The 12,777-nt window shown below is 31.8% G+C and overlaps 1 protein-coding gene across 1 annotated transcript in view; it reads right to left on the reverse strand.

Annotated features, from left to right (window-relative positions):
* Nucleotides 1–12,777, reverse strand: part of LOC108911413 (tolloid-like protein 2) — a 97,154-nt gene that overhangs the window by 16,786 nt on the left and 67,591 nt on the right. The window contains exons 5-6 of the mRNA XM_018716346.2: nucleotides 6,844–7,074; nucleotides 1,322–1,660 (exon numbers count right to left, since the gene is read on the reverse strand). Of these exons, the coding sequence (XP_018571862.1) occupies nucleotides 1,322–1,660; nucleotides 6,844–7,074 (570 nt within the window). The remainder of the gene's footprint in view (nucleotides 1–1,321; nucleotides 1,661–6,843; nucleotides 7,075–12,777) is intronic.

A 12,777-nucleotide genomic window follows, 5' to 3' on the forward strand; every position in this document is an offset into this window, starting at 1 on the left:
ATAGAATCTAAATTTAGAGAAACTGGCAATGTTGTAGATATTCCAAAACCTGGACGTCCAAGCGTTAGTGAAGATCACAAACAGAACATTTTGATAAGTATGGTAGATAATCCTCATAATACTTCACGATTGGTTGCATTAAACAATGAAATTAGTCAGACCGCAGTCCTATGTATCCTGAGGCAGGAAAAATATCATCCCTACAAAATTCAACTTGTGTGAAATTATGATGGATTTATCTCAAGTAAATAGAGGTTTACACCGGCAAATAGTTTATTCAGACGAGGCCACGTTTTGTCTCAATGGTACAGTGAACCGTCAAACTTGCAGGTATTAGAGTAGGGAAAATCCTCATTGGATGGCAGAGACACATACCCAACACCCACAGAAATTAAATGTGTGGGCTGGAATAGTTGACAACAGAATAGTACGACCTTTCTTCTTTGAAAGAACCGTTACAGGAGAAAGATATTTAGAGTTTTTACAAAATGACCTTGTTCCAGCGCTTGCAGTAATTTTTCCTAACGATAATGACCCTGATATTCCTGATGACACCATATAGTTTCAGCAAGAAGGTGCACCTCTGCACTATGCGCGCTCTGTTCGAGATTTTCTGGACAATTGTTTTCCTAGGAGGTGGATCGGCAGACGAGGACCGATGGAATGGTCCGCGAGATCCCCAGTTCTTACACCCCTGGACTATTTCTTATGGGGCTACTTAAAGTCCAAAGTGTACGTTAATAGACCACATAATTTAGAAGAACTCCAAAATTGTATTATAGATGAAATACATAGAATTACCCCAGAAATAATTCGTAATGTGCAAGAAGAATTTCTACACAGACTTGCGTATTATCAAGAAGTCGGTGGGTGGTAATTGGAACACTTAATTTAGGTAGAAAACTTAATTAACATTTTAGTACTGTCGGATCGACAATGAAACGATCTTTCAGAATCAAGAAAAAAAATTGGGGGTTGCTATTTAAAAAAAAATCGTCATCGTCATTACTCGAAAACAAATGACGGTTGAAAATCGCCATTTATGCTAAAATATGTATTTTTTAAATTAAAAATCGTCCTGTTCGAAGATTTTTCCCAAAAAAAATTGTTTAGATTTTACTGAATTTATTCCATACTTTAGGCGCGTACTGTATAAAGCATTGCTTGCAATTGAATAAAGATCTGAGCATTTTATAACTCCGTGCAATTGAGATACACATAGTAATAAAATGCTTACTACAACTCACCACTTCTGTATTCTCGTTCCGAAGTCGTTAAAGTTTGAAAACTGAAATTTGGCCCGTCGCATTACATCACTTACCTTCATAACTGGCTGTGAATCCTCTATGTCCCTTAGGATTCTTGGCAACGTACGTAATGAGCATGCGACTCTCCTTGGAAACAATATGATGAAACTGTCCAGTGCCACAGAACAGGCCGAGAATTTGGGACTTGTGCCAATAACCATCTCTCACTTCGATATAATCTGTCTTGCAGTCCTGCGATTTTTCTATATCCAAATTGGTGATGTTAAGGACGATTCGTTCTCCGTGAGTTGCGGTAATTCTCCATTCGCATTTGATGCCGTCTTCGGGGACGTTGTCAGTATAAATGGGGGCGGAAAATGTCGCAGAATTGGCCTGGTACGTCCGGCCACATTCTACAAACAAAGGATTTATATTCAACGTATTTATTACCAATCTTTACAACGAAATACATGAATATTGTTAATACATTTTTATAATAGAAGAAAATAATTATTTATATTTTGCAATAGACAAATGTCATCATGTTCTCTGTTTCATAATTTGCATCCAGACAAGGTATATTACGAAAATTGTAATAGCCAAACCATCATATATGACTTCAGCAACACATCAGGTATAACAGCGACGTTTAAACAAACTTCCTTTCGTCAAATTTTTTTTTAATGAATGGGAGAAACAGTTTTAAATCAATTACTTAAAAACCATTATACTATAACCTTGCAGTTGCACATTGCAGTGTGCAGTGGCTACCTACGGGGTGTCTCAGTTTTATTTCTAAAAAAATTTCAGCCGTTTGTGAGTTGTGTCGACAACTAAAAAAATGTTTCATTTTCTAAAATTTTTCTGAAAAAGCTTGACGCAAAAAGATGAAACTGGGGTTAATGATAGGCAAAAATTTTCATAATTGGTAGCTACCTATACAAATTTGACAACTTTGTCACTAAAAACTGTAGAATTTAGACGCCACTGTAATTTTAAAAACCAAACAGGTTCATTCAATATCTAGTCTGATTTTTTCGATTGTTAAAAAAAAGTTCGTTAAAAAACACACCGAGTTAATAAAATTATAAAAGTAATATAACTCTAAGTATATTTGTTTTACTGGCGTCAACTTTCGATTGATACAATATACAGGGTGTCCTAGAATAACATGTACAACGAAAGACCACAGATTCGTGGACTCGAAATAGGCAGATTTAGACTAATTCACCTATATCCAAAGTCGCTTCGTTTGGCCGCTAGATGGCTTCAAAGTTCGTGAAATTATTTTTAATTTTGTAAATAACTCGAATATGTATTATTCGATTTTAATTATTTTTGGGGGTGTGGATTTTTGCTTTCAATCTACACATTTTAGTGTTATACAGAGTGTTTTCTAAAACTTACAACTCCTACAAAATTGATGTATGGTGATAATATCCGTTCATAACTTTTTCCTCTTTCAGGCAATAATGGCAACTATATTTTATTTGATAGTATTTGGAAGTTTTTGGGCCTCTTGTAGAATTTTGATTAAATGAATGGTTTGGGTACAAAAAATATTTTTTAAATATATATACAGGGTGGGCCATTAGTGTGAGAAAGTACACTGACTCCCTTGTTACTTATAATACAGAAAAAAAGTTTATATAAAAGTTGTACAGAGTCAAGAAACCTAAACTACAAAATTAATTTCAAATATACAAGGCGATGAGTAAAAACGGGACACGCCAAACATTACATTTTTAAATGGAACATCCTGTATATTTTTAAACAGTTGGATTTCTGAGAAAATTCTAAATATGGCAATATAAATAGTTTACCAAGAATTGAATAACCACGACTATGGAAGTCGCTTGGAGTTTTGTAATTGGGCCCAGAGAAAAATGAATGAAGATAGGCTTTTTTTATTTGTGTGCTTTTTACTGATGAGGCAACGTTTCACAAAAATGGAAGCGTGAACAGACACAATTTTCATTATTGTGCTTCTGAAAATCCGTTGCTTATAAGGACACATAGGTGGTCACTCAATGTTTGGGGCGGGATTACTGGACATTACCTTATTGGGCCTTATTTTTTCGACGAACATTTAACAGGGCAACTATATCTTCATTTTCTACAAAATACTTTGAAAAATTTATTAGAAAATATACCGCTAAATATTCGTCAGAGGATGTGATATTTACATGATGGAGCCCCTGTACACCACACGCAGGAAGTTCGTAGATTCTTAAACAATGAATTTCCAGAGAAGTGGGTTGGAAGAGGTGGACCAATTAGTTGGCCCGCTAGGTCGCCTGATCTGATAAAAATGGACTATTTTCTGTGGGGATACTACTAAAGAGGATATGAAAAACCGAATTCGACGAGTTTTTCAAAATATCAACATTGATATTCTGAATAATGTTAACACCACATTTGAACGACGTGTAAAGCTATGTCTAAACCAAGACGGCCGTCATTTTGAACACTTGTTGTAAAATTAAATATTTGATTTATTTTCGTATCTATTTTGTTATTTTAGTTCCATTTAATAAATAAACTATGATGTTATGTTCTATTAAGATTTTTTTATACACAAATATGTAGTATAATTAAATTATTTTATAGTATAGACAAGTTGACACAATGTGACAGTTTTTTCCAAAGCCATCTCGTGCGACCGAAAAGAATAAAAATTAAGTATTTTCAGAAATGTTGCCACATCTTAAAAACTAACAATTTTAGGTATAGAACATGCTTAATAAAAGTTGAAGTGGAGTGATATGCGAATAAAATAAAACAATATAATACAGGGTGCTCCATTTGAAAAATTTTAGAAAATCAAGTTTGAACTTTCTAGAAATTATCGTCTTATAAAAAAATGCCCTGTATAAAATATCGATATTAGCTAATATAAGGAGCCTTTGTATAACATTTGCCTATAACTCTGTCAAATATTTTTGCTCCAAGTGTTAGTAGTTGAAAGTTAATACAACTTCTTCGAGGTCATGTTTTTTCCAAAATTCTAAGAATTTTCTACACATCTTGGCAACCCCGCACTAAAATGATAAACTGTTTATATTGCCATATATAGAATTTTCTCAGAAATCCAACTGTTTAAAAATATACAGGGTGTTCCATTTAAAAAATGTAATGTTTGGCGTGTCCCCTTTTTACTCATCACCCTGTATGTTTGAAATTAATTTTGTAGTTTAGGTTTCTTGATTCTGTATAACTTTTATATAAACTTTTTTTCTGTATTATAAGTATCAAGGGAGTTAGTGTACTTTCTCACACTAATGGCCCATCCTGTATATCTATATAAATGTATCTTGCCACCCATATTGTGATTTTGTAGGTTGACTGTAATTTCAGTTTAATCTGGTTTGGGATATCATTATTATTGGCCCTGTTATTCTACCCAATACCTGAATGGGGAATTTTATTTGGATTTTTTTGCAAAACCCGAGTTATTGGAGAATGCCGTTATTACTCAGAGCTAACATGTGGTTTGTGAATGATGGCGCTCCACCACATTTCACTGTAAATGTCCGGCAATATCTGAACCAAAGATGTCCTCGTCGATGGATCGGTAGATAGATCGGGATAATGTTTCTGTTAACTGGCCTATACGTTCACCAGACTTGACACCTTGCCACTATTATCTTTGAGGCACTCTAAAAACAACAGTGCATGATTTAACACTGAACTGAGTTGTGGAGGCATGTCCAAAATGCCATATATGTTTTTAAAAATAGCCCTTAAGAACTGCAAAAGGTGTTAACTTTCTTCGTCGAATTAACCTTTGTTGTAGAAACAACGGTGGTCATTTTGAACAGTTTTTATAATAAGTTGTACTAAATTTAATAACCTCAACTTTATTACTTTTATCTCCAGTATTTTTTATTCTCTTTGATGGTTTTTATGAATTATTTCAATAAAATTAGTCACGTTGTAAATAACTCTAATTCGTCGTATGTCTGTATCCATATCGAAAAATGAAGTAGCATGTGGTATAATTTATGGTAGTAAACACTCATTAAGGATTAGCAGATACAATGTCTTAAAGATCAAACTGAAATTACTGTCAACTTACAAAATTAGTGACTACTAGCACTTTGTTAAATATTGTAATATGGATGGCAAGATAATGTAAACATTTAAAAAATATTTTTTTGTACTGCTCATTTAATCAAAATTCTATAAGAGGCGCAATTTATCCATATTTCAAAATATACAGAATCGTCGAAATTTGAAAGTACTTAGTGACTATTTCTGTGAATTGTTGCCTTAAATTAATTACCTAATTTAAAAAAACGCGGATTTGTATTTTAAAAACGGTTGAGATTTAGTAACAGATAAGTTTAAATAGCAAAATCTTACTATTTTCTAAATTATTTCTAAATAAAATTGGGCACCCTTTACATAACTTTTGCTGTTTACTAACAGTACTTCTAATTTAATATTATTATAGATATGATAGGACTATAACGATCCACGAAAAAAACTCTAAAGACACAAAAGTTTTGAACGGTTACAGTGATTTCAAATACTCAAAAGGAAATTTTCTAGAACGTCCTGTGTTTTTAACAGTTTACTTCACTTTAGATTCGGTTTTGAATTTACGAGTTGAAGAGATTAAAATAGTATGTAGTTTTATTATACATTATTTTAAATATACTATCAAGCAGTACTAGGACCTGAATAATTCTAAATTTGTAAACATTTCCATTTCATAAGCAGTCTGAATGCAAACAACTGAATTGAGAATTTGTACAATGTACACAAGAATTACTTCCCTGAAAACATTGTCACACATTTTCAGCTCGATTTATTACAGTATAAACCTTATCTGAAAAATAATCTGGTAGATTTATGGAGGATAATGTTGCATGAAAGTAAGTTTACTTTCTCTCAGGTCCAACGGTGCACATTACATTTTGACTAAAAAGCAGGTGATATATAGAAGGTAGAAAGCAGGACAGCTCTCACAAACACAATTTTCATAAACGAAAAATATATTATAGAACATTTTTCTAAGTATGATGTATGGTTTAAGAAATTAGATGCAATTTTATATTCATAATGTTAGAAAATATTTAGTCATCATCTTCAGTGCTTATTTTTTAATAAGCAAGTAGTAATAATCTAAATTAATATTCAAAGTTAACATTTGAAAATGTATTCGCATATAAATAAGAAACTACGTTAAATATACTATTACTATTGAAATATTATGGGATTAGCGCAAATTTCTGAATATAAAAATAACGAAGTTAAACTTTGCTTTTACAGTTATTGAACCGGAAAATGGTAAAATCTAACTGGCAATAATCGACACTGTAATTAAATTTTATAGCAAATACTGTTGGATAGTGCTTAAATTTTATGGACAAGTCCAACAATTACATAAACGAGCCGTGGTTAATTCCATTCATGGCTTTACGTGATACTAGTACGGTAATAATAGTAGCCATATTTTATTCAAGACAATAACGATGACAAACGCATAAATAACACCTTATAGTACCACACGAGTATATTAATGCGGGCCGCATGCATCTAACAACTACTTTAATTCAATTTATTCCCCTCGCATGATTTTGGGACTTACTGGGACACTTATAGAGTAGATTCGTTTGCGCTATATCTCCTTCACTGAGCCGGATTCTTTGCCCAATTTCGGGCCTTCTTCTGCCGATCACGTCGATGGGCTGAATGGTGTCGAGATATGTTCCTTTTGAAAAGGTATTTCTGGCGTAGTGCATAATCGAGTCGTAGTCGTATATTAAACCCAACGAATTCACTTCCTCTTCGTTGAGTTTGTTGAAGTTGTACTCCTGACCTAAGATAAAGAAAATACATTTATATGCAATAGTGAACATATACGAATGAAAAGTTAAATAAATTATTTAAAATATTTGTTTTTCCATACAAAATTCAACTAATACAACAGTCTGATGGAACCACATGAGAAAAAGGAGAATGATCAACTTTAGAAAACAAATTGCTAAATGTATTGACAGTATTTGTATCAAAATAGCCGTGGAAAGGGACAACAGGTCTTTGAGATGTAGGTAACTAGGTTCAGAGAAAATTTTTCAAACATAGTTTTAAAAACAAATTCAAATCGCTATTTTAATTCAACAAATAATTTTATACAGTGCGTTTACGTCTACTTCTATTCAAAAGTTTAGAAATAAAATTCAAATAATGTCGCAATTTTGTGACAATCCAATTTTACATTTCAATAATTTATTAAATCAAAAAATATCAATATATCTAATTGACTTTACACGTGTTTAAAAATTTTAATAGTGAATACTAATAATAACTTTTTTAAATAAAATGTTTTGATATATTATGCGAAAATGGAACTCAACTCACATAGAAAATAATTTGTTTATTTCTGACAATACCTATTTAGTTATTCAAAAATCAAAATATACTAGAAAGATACATTGTCGTTTTCCAAAATTGCAACTCAAATTCAAGTATTAGCGATACAAGACATGACAAAAAAACAAAACAAATAAAAACAGCAAAAAAATCAAATCAAGCCAAAATTGAATTTTGGGATGCACATCACATACAATAGCAAAAAGAGGAAAATGACCGTGTAAAATGTCTGGGTTCATCTTTGTGAATATTTTAGCCATATTTTTTAGCTATTTGTGGAAAGTAATTTATTTTTTGTGAACACTTTGTACCACTAAGAGATATTAAAAGCTATAGTGTTTTACTTAATCATATAACGTATTGAATGCACACAAACCAGTGAAAAAGTTATGCAAATGATTTTTTATCATATTTTCCTCTTCTAAATTAACAATGAAATAATGAATACACAAACCAGTGGCAAAACTTCCGCATTTAGTTTTTTCGTCACACTTTCTCCGAAAGTTGATTATTTTTCCTTCTGATTAAAAAAAAACTGAGGAAAGAGTATTATCTCTTACTTTAAATGTGTTTATTTATTTTTTCACTGGTTTACGTAGTTCCAATATGCTATGTAATACAGTAGAAAAAATATACCGGAATAACCTTTCCGATTGACCACAAAAGAATATAGTTTCTCATTACCGTTCAGAAATTTTAATTTCAAGAGTCCGACATTGACCAGATTTTTTAAAATTCTCTATATTAACATCAAACTTGATACAACGTAGTACATACTACTACTTAACAAAAATTTGAATAAAATATCTCTTTGAATAGTTTTAAGTAAAATAATTTCTTTTCTACAGATATGGAGATGATTTGTCCTGCCCAGCTATTTTATATTAAATTTTTTTTAAGCTTTTTACATATACAGGGTGGTCCCTAGGTAATGGGCCAAAATTCATGGGTAGATTCTCCAAGTAAAAATATTGCGATTTAGCCGAACTTACCTTAGTCCAAAAGTTGATCGTTAAAGAGATACAGGGTGTTAAATGTAAAATATTATTTCAGTTTTTTTTAATTTATTCCTTAACAAATGCAAATATCCTCACAAAATTTTGGGGATTGGAGTTCTTTGAGTAGAGGAATTGAAATCTGTTCACATTTTGGTTAAAGTTCATAGAGGGCGCTAGCTGCAGTAGATTGAATGTGTTAAAAACGACATAACTTTTTTGTGCTTTAAGGTATCTCATCTTTGGTTACAAATTCTTATTTTCCAACTTTTTTTACACAAAAAAGGTATACTTTATTAAAGTAGCTATCTCGCACCGTTTTCGAGATATTTGGCTTTGAAACTTCCAATGCTGTTGCATTAAATTACAATTAAGTACCTACAGGTATTATTAATTTAGTGGTAAAGTTTCTTAAGTAGGATTTGGACGCAAATCAAATAATTGACGTCTTCCACTTGTCTTATTACTGTCATTTGTATGCTAATTTCTATTAAGTATTATTCGTATCTAATTAAAATCACATCTTAGCTTACAAATTAAATTGTATACTCGTACATAAATGTGAGATAGAATGCCGAGGTTTTCGTTTTTGGAGTTACATGAAATCAGTTGTTTATGGAGAAACTATAAACACTTGAGAAGAACTTTAGTAGCAGGTTTTAAATGCTGCAAAGTCATTTCGCATTAAGGATTTATACTTTAAAATAAGACAATCTTTTAATAAACGTGTTGATAAATGTATTGAAGTTAGAGGTGGATATTTTAAGCAATTATTGTCAAAAAGGCATATTTTTTTACTAATGTTTACTATTTTACTGTTCATTACAATTTTTAATTCTAAATAAACCCTTGTTTTTGACATTTCTAAATTATTTTAATTATTTCAACTATTAGCATTGGAAGTTTCAAAGCCAAATATCTCGGAAACGGTGCGAGACAGCTACTTTCATAAAGTCTACCTTTTTTGTGTAAAAAAAGTTGGAAAATAAGAATTTGATACCAAAGATGAGATACATTAAAGTGCAAAAAAGTTATGTCGTTTCCAACACCTTCAATCTACGGCAGCTGGCGCCCTCTATGAACTATAACCAAAATGTGAACAAATTTCAATTCCTCTATCCAAAGAACCCCAAACCCCAAAATTTGGTGTAGATATTTGTATTTATTATGAAATAAATGGAAATAAACTAAAATAATATTTTACATTTAACACCCTATATCTCTTTAACTATCAACTTTTGTACTAAGGTAAGTTCGGTTAAATTGCAATATTTTTGCTTCGGGAATCTACCTATGAATTTTGGCTCATTACCTCGGGACCACCCTGTATAATAAAAGCCAAAAAATCATGATATTAGAGAAATAGTCATTACAAGTCCTGGATGGGTTTGTTCTTATGTCTCAACAATTTAATCCAGTTAAATTAGATAATAGATGTTTCAGTTTCAATAAATCTAGCCAGGTATATCATTAAAAAATCTTGACTTATATTTCTTTACTTTTGCAAAAAAACATTATTAAATAAAAAAGGTAGCAGTAAAACTATTTTGTCAGACTGCTGTAACATATTAGACTACGCCTTAATTGCGCCACCTGTTAATAGGAAGATCAACAAAAATCTCATTCTACTATTCTTTTATTTAGTAAGAGAGAGAAAGAGAAAAGTTACATAAAGAATAAGTTTCCTATAATAATATGTCCATAGTCTAGTACGTCACAAATTGATAACAAAGTCCTATGATTCGAATACAAAGTTTTAAAATCCAATACAAATTTATGTACCTAAGGAGTTATTAGCCAAATTGCTTGTTCGTTCGCATTCTCTCATTTAAAATAGTATTCAGTGACAAAACACCCCCTATTTTTTATACAATCACCTCACTCTAATTACACTAATTATATTTTACTACTACCCTGAATCAACTGTTCTGGAATAATTGATAGAAGATTTTGATTCAAATAGAGGTAGAGTCGCAGAATCTTTAGAAATTAGTTTACTACAGAATGTCATTCTTGATCTTTTGTTTATTTCGACTACAAGAACATTGCCGTTCCACTCCGCGTAACAAGTATAATAGTTATTTGAAACATTAAATAAGGCTTTATAAAAGATCAATTCTAAAATGTTATATACAGCTAAACATTTCTCAACCATAACGGATAAATAGGGACATTTCTTAGATATGAATTCAGAAAATAACCTAACTTTTTGAACTACGCGCTAATGGAGACATTTAGTGATATGTAGTTGGCAGCATTGCGTTGCGCATAACCTCCACTGTAACTTCATGTTCTTGGATTGTTGATCTCATTTAGTTTTTGTGATATTATTATTTAAATGCAACGTGCAAGTATTAGTGACGATTTTTTAAATAAGCAATTTTCTCGAACAACGATGCAACGTATAAGTTTGTGTGAAACTGGGGAAAACTTTCACAGAAACGTTTCAACTTTTGAAACAAGCTTATCAGGAAGATGCTCTGTGTCGCACGCAATGTTGCGAATGGTTTTCTCGATTTACATGTGTCTTCAGTCAATTGAAGATGATCCTCCACCAGGAAGACCTTCGACTTTAACTGATCTCTACCACGTTCAAAAAATCAAAGATCTGGTACGTGCAAATCGCTAGAGAAATTGCAGAAGAGGTTAGTCTTATTATCTCAATTGCGTCATGCCATGCAATTTTGACTAAAAATTGAACATGCATCGAGGTGCAGCAAAATCTGTTCTTCGTTTGATGACCGAACAATAGAAAGAAAATCGTGTGGACGTTTTTCAGCAACTTCTTGAACAATTCAATGACGATGAAACATTTATTCAAAGGATCGTAACGGGAAACAAAAGCTGGGTTTACGGTTACGACATTGAGACAAAAGTTCAATCATCACAATGGATTGGCAAACGATTTCCAGCCCCAAGAAAGCACGTCCGTCTCTATCTAATGTTAAAGTATTTCTCCCTGTTTTCTTTGATTTTAATAGAATTGTGAATTTTGAATTCTTGCCTCATGGTGAAACAGTGAACCGTGTGTACTATTAAAGCGTTTTACAGCGATTACGTAAAAAAGTCTGCAAAAAAAGACCACAGTTGTGACGAGACAATTCATGGTTCTTGCACCATGACAATGCGCCCGCACTCAGCTTTGTCAATACGTCAGTTTTGTGCCAAAAATCAGTTTAATATCTTCCCTCAACCTCCTTATTCACCAACCTTTGCTCCTTGTGATTCTTTCTTATTCTCGAAATTAAAATTAGTACTGAAAGGACGCCGTTGTCAAACTATTGATGATATGAAAGCAAATTTGACTTTAAAGAACCGCTGGGAAAAGTGTGTGAATAGTATATAAAATTAATAATAAAGCTTCGAAAAATGAAGTTCGGTTATTTTCTGAACAGACCTCGTACATTTCAGAAATAAATTATGGAGCTCAACTCACAGGTTTATTCACGTATTAAAATTAACACTACATTATAATATTTTAGAGTAATTTTATACCCATTATATAAGATTATATTTTTCAGCAAACCTGTAATTTATTGCAGCTCAAAATCTTGGACATATAATTTAAAATGCGGCCCACGGATGTTTTGCACACATTAATAAATTTATTTTTCTTTATATTTTTATTTCAAACATCAAAAAATGTTAAAATGTTACATAATTATACACGAGGCGAATTACGGGTGGCATGCAGTCAGTAATTAATGCGCGTTCTTGTGGAACTATAATGCTTTATTTGCTTTTAATGACGGAGTATACTCGTATATGCAGCCGTAAGTAGATCATTTAAATTACTTTACATAATTCAATAATGCATGTATGCAAACGAATAAAAGTCCTACAAATGCAATTTCATTATGACGGACTAAAAGTAATTTAAATTATAGGAGTTCTAGTTTATATAATCCTCTTAAGCATACGGAAGTAGGCAAACAGTCCCAAAATCCGTTACCGAATTATAATTAATATTAGATGCGAGATTATGAATTTCCAGAGTTTACGGTACGGTAAAGTCAATATTAAATAACAATATTGATTGCAAAATGACCAAGAAAATGTATTGAAGTCGTTTCCTTTTGTAGAAGAAATGAGTATTAATAAATTAACAACGTATTTGATAAATAATACAAATTTTCCTGTAGATCTTTTAGGTC

This window comes from Anoplophora glabripennis, unplaced genomic scaffold (assembly GCF_000390285.2).
Source record: "Anoplophora glabripennis isolate ALB-LARVAE unplaced genomic scaffold, Agla_2.0 scaffold536, whole genome shotgun sequence".
Taxonomy (NCBI): Eukaryota; Metazoa; Arthropoda; class Insecta; order Coleoptera; family Cerambycidae; genus Anoplophora; species Anoplophora glabripennis.